The 18,500-nt window shown below is 59.1% G+C and overlaps 9 protein-coding genes across 10 annotated transcripts; 2 read left to right on the top strand and 7 right to left on the bottom strand.

The window, feature by feature from the left end:
• Positions 1-829: 829 nt before the first annotated feature.
• Positions 830-2,954, bottom strand: SDRG_08428 (hypothetical protein; the record flags this gene model as incomplete). The annotated part of the gene is made up of 1 exon (XM_008614316.1): positions 830-2,954. One exon carries the CDS (start codon positions 2,952-2,954, stop codon positions 897-899), a length of 2,058 nt encoding a protein of 685 aa, XP_008612538.1. The 3' UTR covers positions 830-896.
• Positions 2,955-3,370: 416 nt separating this feature from the next.
• SDRG_08427 (hypothetical protein) lies at positions 3,371-5,874 on the bottom strand (the record flags this gene model as incomplete). The annotated part of the gene is made up of 2 exons (XM_008614315.1): positions 3,371-4,516; positions 4,987-5,874. 2 exons carry the CDS (start codon positions 5,872-5,874, stop codon positions 3,404-3,406), a joined length of 2,001 nt encoding a protein of 666 aa, XP_008612537.1. The 3' UTR covers positions 3,371-3,403.
• A 297-nt stretch (positions 5,875-6,171) lies between these two features.
• SDRG_08426 (hypothetical protein) lies at positions 6,172-7,767 on the bottom strand. Its single transcript, XM_008614314.1, has one exon. It carries the CDS (start codon positions 7,754-7,756, stop codon positions 6,224-6,226), a length of 1,533 nt encoding a protein of 510 aa, XP_008612536.1. The 5' UTR covers positions 7,757-7,767; the 3' UTR covers positions 6,172-6,223.
• Positions 7,768-8,253: 486 nt separating this feature from the next.
• On the bottom strand, positions 8,254-9,820 carry SDRG_08425 (hypothetical protein). The gene is made up of 5 exons (XM_008614313.1): positions 9,420-9,820; positions 9,276-9,365; positions 9,087-9,226; positions 8,925-9,043; positions 8,254-8,875 (listed from the first exon to the last, which is right to left on the bottom strand). The coding sequence occupies exons 1-5, from the start codon at positions 9,725-9,727 to the stop codon at positions 8,363-8,365; spliced, it is 1,170 nt and encodes a 389-aa protein (XP_008612535.1). The 5' UTR covers positions 9,728-9,820; the 3' UTR covers positions 8,254-8,362.
• A 227-nt stretch (positions 9,821-10,047) lies between these two features.
• On the bottom strand, positions 10,048-12,393 carry SDRG_08424 (hypothetical protein). Its single transcript, XM_008614312.1, has 6 exons — positions 11,799-12,393; positions 11,669-11,749; positions 11,451-11,617; positions 11,338-11,397; positions 10,745-11,293; positions 10,048-10,700 (listed from the first exon to the last, which is right to left on the bottom strand). Exons 1-6 carry the CDS (start codon positions 12,332-12,334, stop codon positions 10,441-10,443), a joined length of 1,653 nt encoding a protein of 550 aa, XP_008612534.1. The 5' UTR covers positions 12,335-12,393; the 3' UTR covers positions 10,048-10,440.
• A 1,457-nt stretch (positions 12,394-13,850) lies between these two features.
• Positions 13,851-15,096, top strand: SDRG_08423 (hypothetical protein). Its single transcript, XM_008614311.1, has 4 exons — positions 13,851-14,005; positions 14,054-14,157; positions 14,208-14,609; positions 14,674-15,096. The coding sequence occupies exons 1-4, from the start codon at positions 13,882-13,884 to the stop codon at positions 15,010-15,012; spliced, it is 969 nt and encodes a 322-aa protein (XP_008612533.1). The 5' UTR covers positions 13,851-13,881; the 3' UTR covers positions 15,013-15,096.
• SDRG_08422 (hypothetical protein) lies at positions 15,085-15,861 on the bottom strand. Its single transcript, XM_008614310.1, has 2 exons — positions 15,472-15,861; positions 15,085-15,427 (listed from the first exon to the last, which is right to left on the bottom strand). The coding sequence occupies exons 1-2, from the start codon at positions 15,819-15,821 to the stop codon at positions 15,133-15,135; spliced, it is 645 nt and encodes a 214-aa protein (XP_008612532.1). The 5' UTR covers positions 15,822-15,861; the 3' UTR covers positions 15,085-15,132.
• A 462-nt stretch (positions 15,862-16,323) lies between these two features.
• SDRG_08421 (hypothetical protein) lies at positions 16,324-17,336 on the top strand. Its single transcript, XM_008614309.1, has 5 exons — positions 16,324-16,484; positions 16,535-16,706; positions 16,755-16,938; positions 16,982-17,180; positions 17,229-17,336. Exons 1-5 carry the CDS (start codon positions 16,350-16,352, stop codon positions 17,274-17,276), a joined length of 738 nt encoding a protein of 245 aa, XP_008612531.1. The 5' UTR covers positions 16,324-16,349; the 3' UTR covers positions 17,277-17,336.
• Positions 17,204-18,500, bottom strand: SDRG_08420 (the record flags this gene model as incomplete). 2 transcript variants are annotated; one of them, XM_008614307.1, is made up of 4 exons in its annotated part: positions 18,038-18,441; positions 17,854-17,990; positions 17,482-17,803; positions 17,346-17,403 (listed from the first exon to the last, which is right to left on the bottom strand). In XM_008614307.1, exons 1-4 carry the CDS (start codon positions 18,439-18,441, stop codon positions 17,346-17,348), a joined length of 921 nt encoding a protein of 306 aa, XP_008612529.1. The 2 variants fall into 2 exon arrangements, with proteins under 2 accessions (XP_008612530.1, XP_008612529.1); XM_008614308.1 differs by having other exon boundaries at positions 17,204-17,803; positions 18,038-18,500.

Here is an 18,500-nt window from a genome sequence, read left to right as displayed (position 1 = left end):
CAACGAAAATTTTCTTGCAAATGGCGAGCGCTCCCGGGCGCACGCGGAGAGCCATGCACTTTCACAACCGATGCTTTCATTTGATTGGCTATTATTGTGTGAAAATATAGCGCGAGTTTGGAGAAGAGCTTTGCGCGATTTCGGTAGGATGCAGAGCGATTTCGAGCACTATAACGACAGCATCGGACTCCCCGCTTCATTTCCTACTGGAATCCGCCGTAATCCCACCAACGAAAATTTTCTTGCAAATGGCGAGCGCTCCCGGGCGCACGCGGAGAGCCATGCACTTTCACACTATAACGAGAGCATCGGACTCCCCGCATCATTTTGGTTGGATGACTCACCATAGCGGCGACGCCTTTGCTCGTCGCTTCCAAAATGTCTCTACGCCAACAAGCTTTGATCGTGGCCGCACAGGAAAGTGGGGAGCAATGCTATCTGAGACCGCGCGAGTCACTCGTTTGCTGTCGCCCGTTGCGACTTGCCCCTTCGAAACCTCTCCTCTCATTATTTAGGGCGCCTCCGAGTAACTCAACGCATCGTGGGTTGGATACCTGTAACTCTTAGCACAAACAGACGACGGACGTTCTATGGTTGAAGCACAGCGGTTCCTATCTTTGCGTCGAGGATGCAAGCATCGACAGGCCACACCTTGATCGAGACAGAGTGACCGAGCGAGACAAGCAGCTATGGACCCTGCTTGCACGACTGCCATGCACCCAAGGGCACCACGACGCTAAGAAATGAATCGTCCGACCGAGGAACCCGAAAGAAAGCGATGCCTGGATATGTCCCCCGGCCGCGCACGGCCAACTGCAACCCCTTCTGATTCAGATTGGACACAATGGACACCTTTTTGACCAATCACGCTACACCACCTGATTACGCGCCAAAATCTAAAGCAGTCCCTTCTTCTTGAGCATGGGTTCGATCACAGGCGGGCGGCCACGGAACGCCCGGTACGCGTCCATTGGGTGCACCGAGTTGCCCGTCGAGTAGATGGTTTCGCGCACGCGCTTGGCGGTCGCGACATCAAAGATGTCGCCGGCCTCCAAGAACGCGTCAAATGCGTCCGAGTCTAGGACTTCGGCCCAGAGGTACACGTAGTAGGCGGCCGCATACGCATCGCCGCTAAACAAATGCGCAAACTGCGAAAACCGGTGGCGCATGACGATACCGCGCGGCATCTCGAGGTTGGCGAGCTCCGTCGCCTCAAAGGCGGCCAAGTCGAGGGAGTCGACGTCGTCGAGCTGGTGCAGCGTCTGGTCCATGAGCGCACACACAGCGCCCTCGGCCGTCGCAAAGCCTTTGCCAAAGGTCGCGGCTGCCATCATCTTGTCGAGGAGTTCGTCGGGAATCGGCTCGTCCGTCGCGTAGTGGCGCGCGTGCTTCTGTAGCACTTGGCGCTCCGAGACCCAATGTTCCATGAGCTTGGACGGGAGCTCGACAAAGTCCTGTGCAACGGCGGTGCCAGCGAGGCGGTTGTACGTGACGTCCGAGAGCATACCGTGGCAGCCGTGGCCAAACTCGTGGAAGAGCGTGACGCAGTTGCGGAAGCTCAGGAGCGTCGGCTCGCCCTTGACAAAGTTGTTGTTGTTGATGATGACGGGAATGACGTTGGTGCCGTCCTCGTCGACGTTGCGGCTCTGCGTACGGAACGCGCTCATCCACGCGCCACTGCGCTTGCCCTTGCGAGTAAAGTTGTCGTGCAGGAAGATCGCCACGAGCTTGTCTTCGTCATCGGCCGTCGTCTCGCGCACCTCGTAGACCTTGACGTCCGGGTGGTACGCCTTGATGTCTTCACGCAAGATAAAACGCAGGCCAAAGAGGTGGAACGCCACGTCAAAGACGGCTTCGACCATGCGGTCGAGGCTAAAGTACGGCTTGACCGTCGCTTCATCGACATCATACCGGAGCTGGCGGACCTTCTCCGAGTAGTAGCGCCAGTCCCACGCCTCGACGACACTGCTGTCGCCGATCGTGGCCGCGTACTCTTCGAGAGCTTCGCGCTCGCGGTTGGCCGCGACCTTGGCGAGGTCCCAGACGCGGTTGAGGAGTTCGCTGACTGCTTCCGGCGTCTTGGCCATCGTGTCGCTTGTCTGGTAGTCGGCAAACGTCTTGTAGCCGTGGGCTTTGGCCTGCTCGACGCGAAGCTTGAGGATCTGCGTCGCGATTTGGTTGTTGTCGCGCTCGGGTGAGAGCTCGCCGCGGGACGTAAAGGCGCGGAAGACCTTCTCGCGGGCGGCGCTGTTGGTGGCACTCGACAGGAATGGTTCGACCATCGACCGGGCGACCGTCACCACATAGACGTCATCGCCCAAATCACGGTCGGTCGCATTTTGCTTGGCAGACGCCATGATGTCGGGCGTGCAGCCGTCCATCTCGGCCTCCGAGAGCTCGATCGTATAGTCCGACTCGTCCGTCAAGAGATTCTGGTTGAACGTCGTCATGAGTGTCGCAAGAGCCTCGACCACCTCCGTGTAGCGCGCCTGCATTGTCGTGTCAAAGCGAGCGCCCGACCGGACAAAGTCCAAGTGAATGCGCTCGATGAGGCGGAGGTCTTCGCCACCAAACGCATCGCGGGCCTCATACACGGCGTCGATGCGCTTAAAGAGGCCGGGAAAGTTCGTGGTTTGAGAAAAGAAGGACGCGAGGGGCGCAGCGAGCTGGCGCTGGACGCCTTGGAGTTCGGGCGTCGAGCACGACGCCGAGAGGTTCTGGAAGACGGCGAGGACTCTGTAAAAGAGGCGGCCCGATCGATCGTACGCGACTACCGTGTTGGCAAACGATGGCGCATCCGGGTTCTCGACGATGGCCGTGAGCTCGTCGAGAAACGCGACTTGCGCGATCGCGAGCGCAGGTTCAAAGTGGCTCGCTTCAATGGCCTCAAAGGGCGGGAGCGAGAAGGGCTGCGACGACCAGTCGGCGAGGAGCGGGTTGGAGGCGACACCCATGGTGCAAAAGCAAGAATGAGGAGGCGCATCGTCCTGTCAAAGCGTAACCAGATGGCGCCACGTCGTAGGTTCAAGTTGGACGAAGGAGGAGCCCACCTCAGATGATACCGCGTGCCCATAGATGGTCGTGCTGTTGAGAACGCTACTACACGTCTGAAGTCGCAAATTGCGGTAAATACCTGCGGGTCGCTGGTCCAAAGAAGGGCCTCGCCGGGCACATTCATCGAGCCGAGGGAGCTGGCCAAGGACAGCATGATGGGTGCAAAATGATTCTCAGGCGCGGGGTAGCTTTCCCCTTGGCTCGTCGCAGCGCAGCTCTATGGCACCCCGTCGACTTCGCACCGCGACGTTGCTCTGCGCGCCTTCGACAGACAGTCAATCTGGTCATGCTGCGACAACAACGGGAACATCAACAATGACACGAAAGGAATAACTTAATGCGAGATGAACTAGACGATGCTATCGGAGGTGGGCGCGTCAATAGCATCGCTGTCGTCCTCGCGACGCTCTGGGTTCTTCGGGGCCGCAAAATCGGGCTGCATGATGACGTAATAGTAGGCGCCGAGAGCGACCCAAAGCTTCAGCGCCTCGAGCGCCTTCCAGCCAGTAAGCGCGACAAGAGCGTCGATGACGAAGCACGCACACGCCGGCGTCACTAGGCACGTAATGACGTAGCTGAGGAGGCCGTGGATCGCGTCGTTGGTCGTGATGACGAGGCGTAACACGGGCACAATCAAGCCAAAACACGCAACGTCCCGGCAGATCAAGAGCACGGGGACACTCGGGATCGCAATGTCCAGCAGCTGGTACAATTGCAGAGACCAGAGCACGGCCCAGCCAATTTGGCGCAGATATGTTCCGACGACCGCCACGACACAGGCGAGCGCTATGGCCCAGAGGGAAAATGACCCCGTGAGCGGCGCAGCGGTCGCCGAGGCGACGAGGCACCCAAAGAGAAAGGTGCGCTCAAGCTCGAGGCTGTATCGGCCGTCGTAGCTGTAGATGCCCGCGCTAAGGAGCGCAAAGGCGCCAAGCGGAACGCACACATCGAGATCGACGGGCGACATGGCGAGCATTGTCGTCGACGACGCTTGAAGCCATCCAATGTACTTGCCGATAAGCGAACGAAAGAACATGTACATCACGGGCGCGTACAGAGCCATGAGCGAGAGACGCATCGAGGTTGTAAAGGCAACTGCGCCCGCCAGCGCGAGGCCGACGGCCATGGCGGCGAACGGCGCGTCGTCCTGGACGAGGCCGGGAAGACACACGGGCAGCGCGCCGAGGATGACAATGTACATGGCGCAGAACACAAACGTGCGTTTGTAGCGATACGCGTAGCGCCCGAGCAGCACGGCGGCGGTAGCTGCGAGCGCGAGCGTCGCGAGGTAGCTCAGCAGCGGTTTCTCGGTCGGGTCCAATACCGCTGTGCGCGTGTCGTTGAGCCAGGTGTCGTAGGCTGTGAAGGTGCGGTTCATCGACCTCTCGGTGTGCGAGACGAACGCAAGGCCGTTGGCGTCGACGAGCCAGGACGCCATCATTCCGGTTGTGCAAAAGGCAAACTGGCCTCGCCGATTGTGAGTGGATTATCCGGATACGACAGATGTTGACGATTCGGCACTCGGTTGTGCTGCTTGGTTGTCGACTAATTTGTGACAACACTACAACGACTACGATTCAGTCGATTGGTCGACTATTATCCTAGCTACGGCGTTAATAAATAATTTGCCACTGCGTTCGATGCTAGGGTTGCGGGAACGGAGAGCTTACATGCTGCGATGAGAAGACGCAACAGGACTGCGCTCTGGGCCGTACATGTATTGCATGGCGCAATGTTGGGAGCGACAAGACGGGTCTCAGCGTCGAATGGAACGCACAGTATCGAGGAACAATCGTAGTCTATAGTATAACCCGTTTAAACTCAATTTCCCGCCGGCTCCTGCGAGGCTGGGGTAGCTTGCTTGGTTAAGCGCATGAAGACGATTCCGAAGAAAACTCCCGTGACAGAGTTGGGGATTTTGAATCCAGTTACCGCCGGGACAATGTGGTTGGCAAGGAAGACGCAGCAAGGGGTCGCTCCAGCGAACATAGCGACACCGTCAAGGCCCATGGTCAGTAGCTTGACCATGAGGCGTCGCCCCGGAACGGCGAGCACGTAGATGCCGCCGATATCGCGAAGCACTAGGACCACGGGCGTCGTTGGCATGGCGACGAATGCAAACTCAGCGCAGAGTATCATCGCCAGCAGAGCCCAGTCAAACCTCTGCAGCCACGTGAGGAGGCACGCCAGACCGAGCGCGTAGACGACCGAGAGCCACGCGCTGAGCACGGCTGCGAGAGAGACAAAGACAAACGCACTCTTGATCCGCTCCGCGAACCGACCGTTGTAGCAGTAGATGCCGGCGCTGCCGAGTGCAAAGGCGATGAGAAGAATTCTCATGTCGAGGCTTGTGGCGTCCGCAACGACGTCGAGAAGAGTCGTCGCGCTGGTGTGTAGACCGTCAAGGCAGTATGTGGAGAAGGCGCGGAAAACCGCTGCTGACGGAAGCAGCAGCACATGCGTCAAGTGGTTTTCCGAGCGCGCGAGGACCGCGACGAGACTGACAGCGGCGAGGACGGCAAGAGGTGCGAACGGGTCGCTCCCCGTGATAAAGCAGAGGACGCCGAGCACAATGATGTACGCAACACATGCGAGCACAGCGCGCCGAAAACGAAGTGCCATGTAGCCGACGACGATGGCCATGAGGCCAGCGACAAGCAGCGAGACCGAGTACACGAGAGGGTCCTTGTCGCGGTAGTCAAGGAGCTTGGCTTGCGCCGCGTCGAGGAGCATGGTGTAGGCGTGGCCGGTCAAGTTCATGGAGCGACCAACGTCGGAGAGTAGCGCGAGGCCGTTGGCATCCACCCACGACGTCTCCATCACGGTCAAGCGTAGGGGTAAATCGGGCAATGGCTGGGGTTGGCGATAGCACGCGCAACTCAAGGCGACCTTGTTTTGACGGTCAATTGTCAAGTCGCAACAACCCGCTGGCAACAACCAATCGGCTTTCGGCTTTCGGTCATATTCAGGTTTTCATATCCACGGGTTGCAGTCTAGACACCACGATGTATTGAAATTAGACCCATGATATACACCCTTCATACACGAATACACGCCAGCATGAAGAAGGCACGAGTGGTCATTTTTTCCGCGCGAATTACGATCACTTTCAAAGACAGCAGACACGCCATCCGGTTAATGTGTATATAAATAGAATGAAATCCAAACACTAGACAATCTCCATGTCGTCGTCGTCGTCATCGGATCGCGGCAGTGTAATCAAATCGTAGCGCGCGTCCAAAATCGCTGTGAGCATCGTCTGGAGCGGACTCGTGCTTGTGCCGGCGAGCGCCGCCTTCATGACGCTCGGCGAGTAGCCCGAGATGAGCGACACGTTGGCCTCCGAGCTCAGTGTCGGAAAGTCCGTCGTGCTGCCGTTCACGTTCCAGAAGATGACTTGCGGCACGTCGTAGCCTGCGGCGGCAAACTCGGCTTTGAGCACGTCGTAGTTGGTCTCGAATGCGTTGTCGGCCTCGTCAAACTGCATGTCGGAAATCACAATAAGCTTTTGCGGCATCTTCTCACGGGCAATCTGCTTGTCGAGACCGAGAGCGATGATGAGCCGGAGGGCTGCGACAAAGTTGGTCGAGCCGCCCCACGGCGCCGCCGCGAGGCACTGCACCTTGGCCAAGAGCGAGTCGCCTTGCACGTGGAAGAAGGTCGGCGTCGAGTCGAACGTCATGACGAGGTCTCTGTACTCATCGGCGGCCAGCGACGACACGAGGATGCCGAGCGCGAGCGACACCATCATGGGCAGCCCATTCATGGAGCCCGAGACGTCCGACATGACAACCGTGCGGCTGAGCGTGCCAAGGTCTTTGGCGTGATCGACCATAGCCGCCCACTGCGCCTCGAGGAGCGGGTCGAGATCGGTGGCCATGGCGTCATACGGGCCAAAGTACTGCGACACGACTTGGTGCGGGAAGAGCACGGACGCATTGACCTTGGTCTCGCCCGTCTTCAAGCCGGCCTTCCACGTCGCAAACGTTTCTGGCAAATGGCGCTGGAATGCGTGGTTGGGCTTGCCGTGGATGTGCATGGCAACACTCGGGACAGCACTCAAGTCGATCTTGTCCCACTCGTTGGCACACATGTGGCGCTCGAGGAGCTGCAGATGCGCCCGGAGCGGCGAGAGGTACGTCTTGCGGAGGTCCGCGCTCGAGAGCCCCATGACTTTGGCCAGCTTGGCGTGCACGCGCGTCTTCTTGTCAGCTGCCTTCTTTTCGGACGGCACCCACTTGGCGCATAGACTCACGGGTTGCTTCTCGTCCGCGTCCTTGATGTTTCCGAGGTCGTCGCGGAGCTGGTCGGCCCAGATACCAAGCGCCGTCGCCTCCAACGGCGTGCCCATGACGGCGAGAAGGTCATCGAACCGACCATACACACTGACATAGTGCTTGAGGTTGTGCGAGAGCACGTTCGGGTGGTTCTTGGCGAGCCAGTGCAGCGCCAAACGCGCGGCTTGGCGCTCGCCCTTGCCGCCGCGAACGTCGCGCAAGTAGGCGACGATCTTGAGCGTGTGCAGCGCATCTTCCTTGTAGGACGCGGCGAGAAGCGCCTGGATGCGCGCCTCTTCCGTGCCCCGGAGCACACCCGAGAACAAGTCGACGCGCGAACTCGAGGTTGATGCGTGCGAGAGCGCGCCGTTGGCCGTCGTCGTCATCGACGCGAGTTGCTTGGCGGCGTCGGCAAAGCTGCTCATGCTGCTGGAAGGCAAAATGGAAAGTGAGCGTTGTGTGGCCACAAGCAGCGTTGATGCGCGTGAGTGCAGGTGCTGGGTGCATGAATGAAGGTCGCTGGCGACCATCCTTGCCCACACCAACCAGCGCCACTCGCTTGTACTAGTACGATGCCAGTCCCAGCGGATCGTATGCACAGCTGTGGCCCCCAACGGCGCTACCATCACTCACAAGACCCTGGAAAGGACGCAATAGCTCCGTGGGACGCCGCTTGTTCGCCAGGGGTTAGGGAAGGAGACGCCGCTCCAGCTTCAATGTACTAGTACTGATATTGTTCTAGCTCTTCGATGACCAACGTGAACACTCGCTTCCCCCTGGTCCGATTCGCTCGTTGATTGCGGTGTGGTCGTGTCATCGCCCTGCTGTTTATGGTGTGGCAACAGCTTCGGCTTGCACCTTCTGTCTGGAGGCCTCTGCGGAACGCAACGTGTGGGTGTTGCAGCTACACCCACACGTAGCATTGAGTGCTACAGTATATGTATTTACGTAAGAGTAAGAGAACACCTCATAAATGCGCTCAATCTTTTGTTGTCGTACGCTGCACACGTAATATACAGGACATGGGCCTCTCATGCGTGCGCGACGGCCTCGAGCGCGTCGTCGGCGGCCACGACGCAGTAGCTATCGTCGCTGCAGTCGCTCTGGTTGTCGTCGAGAGGCGCCTCGTCTTGGTTGCTTGCGCCTTCTTCTTCAACGACGGCGGCCGCGTCGACGTCGTCTTCGGGCACGTGGTCGTACAACGTGTGGAAGAGGAACGCGCAGAGCGAGACGGCGATGCCCGCATGGTGCTGTCGGCGCGTCGGCCGGCGAATTCGCATGATCTTGGCTTTGGCCGTCTTGTCAAAGTGGCTCTTGGAGTCGAGGCCGTAAAACTGGCACACGGCGTGGATGAGCAAGCGGTGGTACGACGACTCGAGAAGCGGCAAGACGAGCACCGTGTCCTTGTGCTTGGCAGGGCGCGTCCGCGAGCCGCCGGCCTTGGTCTCGCGCACGAGCGGCGTCGTCTCAATGACGCGCATCGGGCCCGAGAGCATGTTGGCGAGGACCGGGTCCAGCTCGACCGTCGACACGACTTCGTTCCACTACACCGCGTGGGTAGGGTTATTGAGTCCGCACAAGTTGTGTGGGTACCTTGACAAAGTGCACAACAACGTCTTCAATCGCCTGGATGTAGATGTGCATCGCGTCAAACGACGCTGCGAGGACCGAGCGCGCGCGGCGATCAATGCGCGTAAACATGTCGTCGGCCTCTACGCAATCCGTTGACGCGCGGGCGTCACCGCGGAAGCGTACCGCGCCAGGCGTCCTGGCGGCGCGCGCGGTGCGTTTGGTTTTGGTTGCTGTTGGAGCGCGCGTGGGCCGGCTCCTTGACGGACCGGAATGCATCCGCAATTGCTTCGTTCTCGGGCTGCGCCAACTTTTGAAAGTTGCTCCTACGCACCGCATAAGCCTCTCTGGCTACACGCTGCGACTGCAACGTACTTCCATTCGACCGAAATCGCCATGTGCTCCATGAGCTCGTCCAGCGACGCGGTGGCAGCGCGGTTGCCAAAGTGGTGGTCGTTAAAGTACCTACGTCATCGCGTTGAGATGTACGCCTCTCGACGCAGCGATGGCGGCGGCTACCGGTTCTGCGTCCGGCGGCCGATCGGCGGCGGCTTGGACGCCAAGTACGGCGGTACCATTTGGCGCTGCGCAGACCCAATCAAGTGCGCGGCAATCATGCGCTCGCGGGCGATGTTGACGCGGCCATACTGCTTGAGGATTTCCTTGCGCTCGTGCATCGAGGGCGCGCCGAGCGGCGCGAGGTCCACGAGCGGCCCGATCGGGCCTTCCGAGCCCGTCTCGGAGAAGCAGTCGGACGAGAGCCCGTCGTAGTCTTCTTCGTCGACGATCGAGACGTCGCTCACGGAGCGCGGGGACGAGAGCATCATGGCAGGCGGTAGAGAATTTGCGTCAATGGGGGCTCGGCTTCGCTGCAAGTCGGCGTACTCTTCGACAAATTCGCCGTCGCTGATTGGTTAAAATGGCGATGACAAGTGATGGTCACCGCCGTTCTTCCGCTGAACGTTCGGCGTAAAAGCGCGAGGTGCTCACTCGACTAATTGCACGCCACTCTATGCTGGCGACAGCACGCGAATGTCTATCCCCGTACGTTTCCGCGACCATAAGCACCTCTAGAGCATGACATAATGTCTTGTTAACAAGTATCCGGGGCGACCTTTGGCATCCAAGGCGTTCTACCCGGCGAAATCGCGTTGTTCGGTGTAAACTTGGGTGTTTTTAATGTATGCAACGGTAGGTTGTTTTACCCTATTTTACCTCGTTTTACCGAGACGTTTTACGCATCGGCTGCGATCTTTCGAAGAGAAGGCGAATCTCGAAGATGCAGCTCCGAGCGGCCGGAGGCCTGGCGACGTGGCTCGGGGGAGACGCCGACCCGGCCCGACGCGGTGAGGCTAACGCGACAGCATGCTACGCTAGGCGCGAGGTTTTTCAACGGCCCAATGTACCGCGCGGTGAAGTCCAGATAGATGGCAACGCAATAAGAACGCAACACCCCGACGACCACTTTTCCATCGGTTCCATATATGAAGGTGGCCAAGGGCTCCAGTCGTCTTGGCTATGGCTCACACACAGTTCGGTTCTAGACGTGGTCGGCCGGGTCGCGCGACATTGCACGGTCGGCGGCCGAGTCGAGGGTTTGCAGCGCCGAGAGGCGGTCGACGACGTCGTCCAAGATGGCCGGGTTCTCCTTCGCCATGCGCTGGAACTCGTCAAGCGAGATGTGGCCGTCGCCGTCCGTGTCGAAGGACTGGACGAGGTCGTCGACAGCCTTGTCGGGCAGCCCCGAGAGCGACCGCGTGAGCTTGAGCATGTGCGTGATCTCCATCCGCGAGAGCTTGCCTACACATACGATCCATCAGACACTTCGTTCGGATGATGCGTACCGTTGCCATCCGAGTCGTAGAGCTTGAAGGCAAAGCGCGTGAGGTTCACAACGTTCATCGGGTCTGGTGTGTTGGGCTCGGCGTTGAGCGTCGAGAGGCCGAGGCAGAGCTCCCGAAAGTCGATCGAGCCATTGTCGTCTTGGTCGAGCAAGTCGAAGAGCCGCTTGATAAAGTCCGGGTCTTCGTCAAAGAGCGCTTGCAGCTCCTCCAAGCTGATTTGGCCGTCGCCGTTCTTGTCGGTCGCCGCGAACCGGCGCACGAGACCCTCAATTTCCTCGACCGACATTTGCGTCAAGTGGTAGATCTCGCCCATCGTCGTGTGGTTGACGACGTGCTTCTCGGCGTACTCGCCGACCTGGCAGAGCAAGCGGACGTCCTCGAACGTGTGGTTGGTGCACTTGGCGCCCATGGCCTGCGCCATGTACTGACGGACGTTCTCTGCATATACATCGGGCGACGCTTGCTCTTCGGGCGACGGCGAATACGGCTCAAGGTACGTCACTTGCATCGACATGTGCACTTGGCACAGCATGCGGAAGAGGAGGTACGCTAGCATCCACATGTCGGTATGTGTGTTTCGGGAGATGACGTACCGGCCGAGACCGACGGCGGCCAGCTAATGTCAAAGTGCTTGTACGGGTACTGCAAGATGACTAGGCGAGATATGTAAGCAACACAAGCAAGAGGAATTGCGAAGACGAAGGACCTGGCTGCACGGGCAGACCGGCGACGAACGCACCGCGCTTGAACTTGGTCAAGTAGTCCTGGCTCGATGTCGTGCCTTCCGGGAAGATGAGCAGCGGCGGGAAGTCCTCGTCGATCATGTGGTTGCGGATGTCATCGAACGCCTTCTTGCGCCCTGCGGCCGTCTTCCTGCGTCGCGTTTATGTGAGACCAGACGTGGTTGCATGGACACGGCAGTACCGTTCAATCAAGACCGGGTCGAGCGCGCGAATGACGTTGCCGACGAGCGGGATGTCGGCCATGTCGCTGCGGATCGCAACACTAGCATCGCGAGTATGAGCATGCATGGCCATGCACGTAAGGCTTTTACCTCGGGAAGCAATGGGCTGCCATGAAGATGCCATCGATGAATGAAATGTGGTTGCAAATGATGAGCTGCGTCTTGTCCATATCGCGCTTCGCGGCCGGGTACTTGACGTCAATCCAGTAGAAACCAAGCACGAAGAGGAGGAGGCGGAGGAGGCCGCGGATCGGGTAGACCAGCGCGCGGCGCCACTTGGCGAGCGGGCGTTCGTGGCCGTCCTCGTCGAGGCGCTTGTGGCCGATCGTGCCGAGAAAGGCAAGCACGAGGATCGGCACGCCAAGCACGATGACGAGCGCGATGCGAATGAGCGGTACGAGCAAGATGCACATGACCAAGATCTTGACGCACTCGTAGTTGGTGAGCTTGGGCGTCTGGTACAAGAACGGGTTGAAGACCTTGCGCTGGCTGCTCTGGCGGATCATGTTGGTCAGCGAGAGCATGCGGCCGCCCTTCTTGATGCGGACCGACGGCGTCGACGTCAGCGAGCCGGGCGTGAGGTTCATCGTGCCGTAGCTAGCCGGCGTCCCCTGAGAAACTTGCATAATTTCGAACGGCGACCCGCTTTGAAGAATAAGAAGGATTTAAAGACACCGCCGCCGACAATTAAAAAAAAAGACACCTGCCATGGGATTGTAATCATCCTAATACGTCCATATCAATATACTGCAGAATAATATCGACGCCTGGCCCAGCCTCGATAATAATATTCGGCACAGACTGGATATTTGTATACTACCTAAACTATTGTATTGTACGATGCACGGCCTTCAACATCGACCACTGGGTGATAGCGAGAGCTTTCCGAACAGAATGCGCCGTCAGCACCGCACGAGCACGAGGCTCTGGACCTTGACCTCGCTTCCTCGCGCCAACACGGCACATTGGCGGCAGAAGGAAGAGCAAACATGCTCTGAATTTGAAGTTCAACAATACGAGTCCGCCTGGTTAAATTTTCGCGCCATTTCGCTCCAGAGCTGACAGCTGACCATGCTGAGGGGCATCGACACATGCAGTGCCCGTGATGGCCACCATTGTGTTCGTGCACGGTCTCAAGCCTTCAGTCAGCATGTGCGAATAAAACTCGTAGGTCACATCCAGTGCGGCGTCGCTGCCGTAATGCGCTGGAACGCTTCAGGCGTGTGTGTACCTCGGGTGGTCTGTCACCCACGGTGTGGAGTGTCGTCTTGGATTAAGGTTTAAGTTCGAGACGAACGAATACTTCGATAAGGGTAGGCCTGGCCGATGTGTGCACTCTCATTTGCATCCGACAGCCTGATGGGGTTGTCAATGCCGTTGCGTGTTGTCAATGGAACACTTTTAGGGATGGCGTGGATACCAGACTCGTTTTCAGATCTGGATCGGCACGACGATCGACGACTTTTTTCGACAAGTTTGCCGTTTCGGTACAAAGTTATGCTTCCGCAGCAAGAACCTCCCGATCTGCTCCCGATCTGGCTTTCATAATTCTCAAACAATAAGTTCGTTTCGCGTCAAGTTCGGATGACCTGGAACGCATATCGCACTGACGTGGCACGCACGCGACGACGCCACGCGAAGAAGGCCAGTTCCGAGTGCGTTGATGTCGAACGACGAGGCCGGCTGCCCACCACACCTTTCTGCAGCAGTGGCAAGCGACTGTCCGACGACAGCAACCCAGGATGGCGTTCTCTTCCTCCGAAGAGTACGGTACGGCGTCTCAGTCGACAGGCGTGAGGACAGTCAACTTTAGTCGGTGATCCGAGTTGGCGTCCAGGCGAATGCTGAGTGTACACACGGACGATACTTATACCCCATCGCGTCAACAGGCACATGACCCATGCTTACCGCGTGAGTGACGTCAAGGATAAGAGAAGACGCGGCTCGGTGTTGTTGAAGGCGATCGAGATTATGCGAAACGAAATAAAATACCATCTGCCTCGACCTCTTGGTATTTGTAGGAAAGATTCTTCATCTGGTAAAAAAGCACGTCCTTGGTAAAAAAAAGCACTCCACCGTGTGCAATAAAATTACATCGCGATCCATACAGACCATGGTCGCGCGAAAATATTATAATACAAGTGGACAGAGGTCAGTCGCCGCCACTCTCGAAATGCCATCTCGGCGACGCACGACTGCGCTAGTGACCTCGACCACGCTGCTCTTGCTGGCGCCAGCCACCGCGACGACAAGCGGCCTCGCCGCCTGGATCGAGTCGGCCAAGGACTATCTCGCAGGTACGCAATCCCAAGAGCTCGACGAGCAGCAACCCATGGGCTCATTAGTGTCCAACGTGGCCACGCCCGAGCTCCGCGCGACGCGCACGTGCGCAAGCATCACGCTCGACTGGGTCCCGCTGCCCGACGCCGGCCACCTCTACGCGCTTGAGGTAGGACGCAGGCATGCATGCTTCACACGACGCTCATCATGCGTGTGCAGCGTCGGCCCGACCGCGCACTCAATTGGAAGTGGACCGCGCTCTCGGTCGAGGAGGCGGCGTCGCCGCTGCTCTACTTCAACGACACCAAGATTGACAACAGCCGCGAGTACACGTACCGCCTCCACGTGCGCACGCCAGGTCAGGTGCCGTCCGAATTCGTGTATGCGGTTGCAGCGCCGTCCTCGTCGTGCATGAACTGGTCGGAGTTGGCGGCCGCGACCGTGCACTCGCTCAGGATACGCGTCGACACGGTGGTTGCGACGACGGCCAGGATAGCGTGCTTGCTCCTCGGCATCCACCTTGTCTTGCTCGTCGTGCGCAGCTACCTCGGGCTCGCGCCGGACGCGCGCCACCACCTTCGCCGGCTGCCATCGACGTCGCCGCCGCCACCGACCACAGAGGTACGACAACTAGATGCATGTCTATTCGCTAGTTGATGTTGATATTGATGATGCTATGTTATAGCTGCGTCGACGGAAGGCCAACTCGGACGTGTCGTGCAGTAGTACCGAGAACGAAAGTGACATGGACACGCCGCGCTTGAGCCAAAGCAACGCGAGCAGCAACGCGCAGCTGACGGCGTCGCACGCATCGTCGGCGATGGCGTCGGTCACGAGCCTGCGCGACTCGGAGGCCAAGGAGGCGCGCTGCCACGGGTGCCGCAAAAAGTTTGGTCTCTTCCGCAAGCGCCGGGTCTGCGCCACGTGCCGCATGATGCTCTGCCGGCCGTGCGGCATTGCGCGGACGTCGCCCAGCGTCAAACAGTACATTTGTCTTCCCTGCCGCGCCGACGCCGCGGCCTAAGCTATGATTTATTTGCCTTCACCAACATAACATCTTTCAGTGCATCTTCCTTGGTACGAGTCGGCGACAGGATATCGAGTGCACACAAGTACATTCAAGGGGGCAAAAGGGAACGAGCAGTTAAACCTGCGAGTCGAGGGCGCCGCCACGAAGCGTGAGGTTGGACGCGTCGGTGCCATCGGCGGCCGCGGCCTTGGCCATCGCACGCTGCAGGAGGCGCGCGCAGCCCACGTTGCCACCGGCTTCAGCGACCGTCAGCGCGGTGTTGTGGTTGGCGTCTTCGACAAACGGATCCGCCTTGTAGTCCAAGAGCAGTTTGACACCGAGGCCGTAGCCGCCGACGGCCGCCATGTGCAACGGCGTCACGTGGCGTTCGTCTTCGACATTGACGTGGACGCCGGCTTCCAAAAGTATTCTAGTCGACGCGATAGGAAAAGGACGATTGCAGATCGTGCGTACCTCATGCATTCGGTGTGGCCGCCCCGTGCCGAGTAGTGCAGCGCGGTGAGGTTCTCGCTGCTGCGCGCATTGATGTCGGCGCCATGGGACGAGACCCAGCGCTGGAGCATGCGCGCATTGCCCGTCTCGGCAGCAGCCTTGGCGAACGACGGCAGCGCGCCGACAACGGACGAGCTCTCGTGCGCGCCGGCCTGCGGCTCGGAGCGCTTCTTCCGGAAGGCTTTCTTCGCCATGTACTGGAGCTTCTCGCGCTGGTGCGACGACGCCGAGACGAGGACGAGGAGCAGCACGAGGAGCAGGACGCCCACGGCGATCGCGAGCGGGTGGATCGCGCCCGCCTCCGTCGCCATCGTGCGGATAGTATTGACAAGTGACGTCGTAACACGCAAAAAGGCCAATCGAACACTAGAATGGCGATCTTTTTAACCAATCGGTGTGCAACAAATGGCAAGCCCCACCGTCGCCGTCGTCGTCCCGGACATCGCCACCCCACCACCCTCCACGACGCCCGCACGCTACACCATGGCATTCCCACTGCGTTAATATACACGCGATATCGTGCTCGTCGCTAGTATAACGCGTGTTTTGCGGGACAACAGAATGTTCAACCGGAGTTTGACGTCTTGGTGTTGGTTTTTACGCGTCGAAGCCACTGTGGTATTACGTCGCCAGGATCGACGCAGCGAGGCGAGGTGCCCATCCACCGCGCCACCGCGGTCTACGCATGCTCATTTCGCTTGGTGCCTGCATGACCATTCTTGCTTCGAGCAAGGCTGATGCTGCGGCGTCCTTGCATTTAACGTGGGGTAAAAGGCTCGGCGAGGTGGGTTAAACGCAGCGTCCTTGGCACAAACCATTTTGACGGCCAGCGAGACAACATGGGCGTAACGCGCTTCCTGCACCCGTACTTCCTCGTCAACACAGCCTTGATCGGCAGCTACTTTGGCGCCCGCTACATGGGCTACGAAAGCGACAGCATCGTCGACGTCGAGGACTACCTCGGCATGACGCGGGTACGTCGACCGCATGGCGACCGCGGCTGACCATGCATCCCGTGGCGTAGGAGCAGCAAATGTTCGTCTTCCTCGTTGGCTTTACGATCATCAACTACCCGAACAAGTCGACGATCGATGCGATCATCTCGATGGCCTTTCTGTACGGGAAAGGCGGCGTCGCATGCCTCTTCTACATGCTCGACACGACGCTCTTTGTCTACTACCTCGTCGCGTGGCTCGGTACGACGACGATGACCTGAACGTAGCAGCATATGGGCGTGCGTGTAGTGGCCTTTGTGCTCTTGCCGTACCCCAAGTACCAAGGTCCGGATGAGATTGTCGACTTGAGCGCCGACTCGTTCGAGCGCCGCCTCCGCGCCGACAAGAAGACCAAATGGATCGTGTACTTTTACGCTGATTGGTGCGAAGACTGCTTGCACCAAGACGCCATGTACGCGCAATTGTCGCTTACGTACGCCTCCTCGTCTCCACGGACGTAGCAATAAGAATCTTAGGCACGCGAGCGACGAGCTCAAGTTTGGCCGCGTCGACGTCGACAAGCACCCGAGCCTCGCGAGAGAGTTCTCGATCGACACGAACGCAACGTCGACGATCCAGCTCCCGACCATGATCCTCTTTGAGCACGGCAAGGAAGCGAAGCGTCTCCCCAAGCTCGACGAGAACAAGAAGCCGACCAAGACGCTCCTCAACACGGTACGACCATGTCTCGTGTCCGCTGCTCACCAGATACCATGCATATAGTACGGCGTCGAGCTCTACTTTGACCTGCTCGCGCCCAAGGACCTGTAGACGCCTCGTCGGCAATGACATCGTATCCTCCAAATAAGACGTGGCATCTTTGTGTTGTCAGTTGTATGGCTACACCCGCCGACGGGCCTCGCTGGCGGCGTCTTGGGACGGCCGAGGGGTCGTGAGCCTACGGAGCGACGGACAAGGCGTCGGTCAGCGTGCGACCGACGTGGGGTCTCGGGAGGGAGATGATGCAGGGACGTACGCGCCGTATCGGGTTGTGCGTCGGTCGTCGGGCTCCGTGGTGCGACCACTGGTGTTGTTGCGTGTCGTGAAGACGCGCTCAAAGAGCTCCGTGAGCGACCGCGTCCGGAGCCGCGCCTCTTCGTCCGACACTTGCTGGTACGAAGGTGGGACGCTCGCGCCCTCCGGGGACTCAAGGAGGTAGCGCCACTTGCTCTCCATCCGCACTTGCCAAAACACAAACGAGAGGAACGAGATGGTCGACATGCCAATGCCAGCGTAGATCGTCCGCTCAAACTGGACCCAGCCCACGAGCGCGACCGTCCACAGGAACAGAAATATACCTACGAGGCCAAGCCTTTCACCGAGATATCTTCACAAGCGAAGGACGAACCGACACGGAAGAAGCCATATGCAAGCTGCCAGTCCTTCTCGCAGCGCTTGAGCCACCAGACGTAGAACGGCGACTCGACGTCAAGCTGCTCGAAATCGAGGAGCCGCAGGTCGTTTTCGAGATCCAGCGACGCGTACCTACACGCCATGAGCTTGACCAAGGCAATGAAAAGGAAAGGAGGTACCGCGTAATCGCGAGGAGGAGGAGCGTGCACATGAGCATGCAGCAAAGCATGCACAAGATGACGCTGGCACTCACAGTGCCGTAGAGGAACATGACGCTCCATGCTACATCATCGGGCAAGTTGATTTCGACGTTGGCCACCATGGCGAAGCCGCCGAGGAGCGCCGAGAGGTTCGAGACCGCCGAGAGCTGCTCGCTGCGTGCGTCTGTGACCCGGCGCTCGTTCTCGAGCTTCTGGAGGCGGCGCTCGCGTTCAATGTCTTCGAGCCGCCACGCATGCTGCCGCTTCACGTCGTCTTCGCGCCACTGGATCTCTTGCTTGCGGTGCTCCATGTCCTCGGTGCGCCAGCGCTGCGCGTTCTGGAGGTCGTAGGACCCCATCATGGCGCCGACGACCGCGTTCATCTTGGTGCTGCTGCGTGGGCGAAATGGAAATCGCGACTTGCGTGAGCAACCGTGTGGAG

This window comes from Saprolegnia diclina (genome assembly GCF_000281045.1).
Source record: "Saprolegnia diclina VS20 unplaced genomic scaffold supercont1.25, whole genome shotgun sequence".
Taxonomy (NCBI): Eukaryota; Oomycota; class Saprolegniomycetes; order Saprolegniales; family Saprolegniaceae; genus Saprolegnia; species Saprolegnia diclina.
Note: the sequence above shows the minus strand (reverse complement) of the source record. Positions and strands in the feature narration are given on the sequence as shown.

Bases quoted from the DNA above. Each gene is read 5' to 3' on its own strand.
- SDRG_08426 (XM_008614314.1), bottom strand. From the start codon at position 7,756: ATGAGCAGCTTTGCCGACGCCGCCAAGCAACTCGCGTCGATGACGACG.
- SDRG_08422 (XM_008614310.1), bottom strand. From the start codon at position 15,821: ATGGCGACGGAGGCGGGCGCGATCCACCCGCTCGCGATCGCCGTGGGC. The intron at 15,428-15,471 runs GTACGCACGATC...CGCGTCGACTAG, and splicing joins GGCCACACCGAATGCATGAG to AATACTTTTGGAAGCCGGCG.
- SDRG_08425 (XM_008614313.1), bottom strand. From the start codon at position 9,727: ATGATGCTCTCGTCCCCGCGCTCCGTGAGCGACGTCTCGATCGTCGAC. The intron at 9,366-9,419 runs GTAGCCGCCGCC...GCGATGACGTAG, and splicing joins GGCCGCCGGACGCAGAACCG to GTACTTTAACGACCACCACT. The intron at 9,044-9,086 runs GTACGCTTCCGC...CGGATTGCGTAG, and splicing joins CCGCCAGGACGCCTGGCGCG to AGGCCGACGACATGTTTACG.
- SDRG_08424 (XM_008614312.1), bottom strand. From the start codon at position 12,334: ATGCAAGTTTCTCAGGGGACGCCGGCTAGCTACGGCACGATGAACCTC. The intron at 11,618-11,668 runs GTACTGCCGTGT...AACGCGACGCAG, and splicing joins GACCCGGTCTTGATTGAACG to GAAGACGGCCGCAGGGCGCA. The intron at 11,294-11,337 runs GTACGTCATCTC...TGTGGATGCTAG, and splicing joins GCCGCCGTCGGTCTCGGCCG to CGTACCTCCTCTTCCGCATG.
- SDRG_08421 (XM_008614309.1), top strand. From the start codon at position 16,350: ATGGGCGTAACGCGCTTCCTGCACCCGTACTTCCTCGTCAACACAGCC. The intron at 16,707-16,754 runs GTACGACGACGA...GCGTGCGTGTAG, and splicing joins CTACCTCGTCGCGTGGCTCG to TGGCCTTTGTGCTCTTGCCG. The intron at 16,939-16,981 runs GTACGCCTCCTC...TAAGAATCTTAG, and splicing joins TACGCGCAATTGTCGCTTAC to GCACGCGAGCGACGAGCTCA.
- SDRG_08423 (XM_008614311.1), top strand. From the start codon at position 13,882: ATGCCATCTCGGCGACGCACGACTGCGCTAGTGACCTCGACCACGCTG. The intron at 14,006-14,053 runs GTACGCAATCCC...TGGGCTCATTAG, and splicing joins GGCCAAGGACTATCTCGCAG to TGTCCAACGTGGCCACGCCC. The intron at 14,158-14,207 runs GTAGGACGCAGG...ATGCGTGTGCAG, and splicing joins GCCACCTCTACGCGCTTGAG to CGTCGGCCCGACCGCGCACT.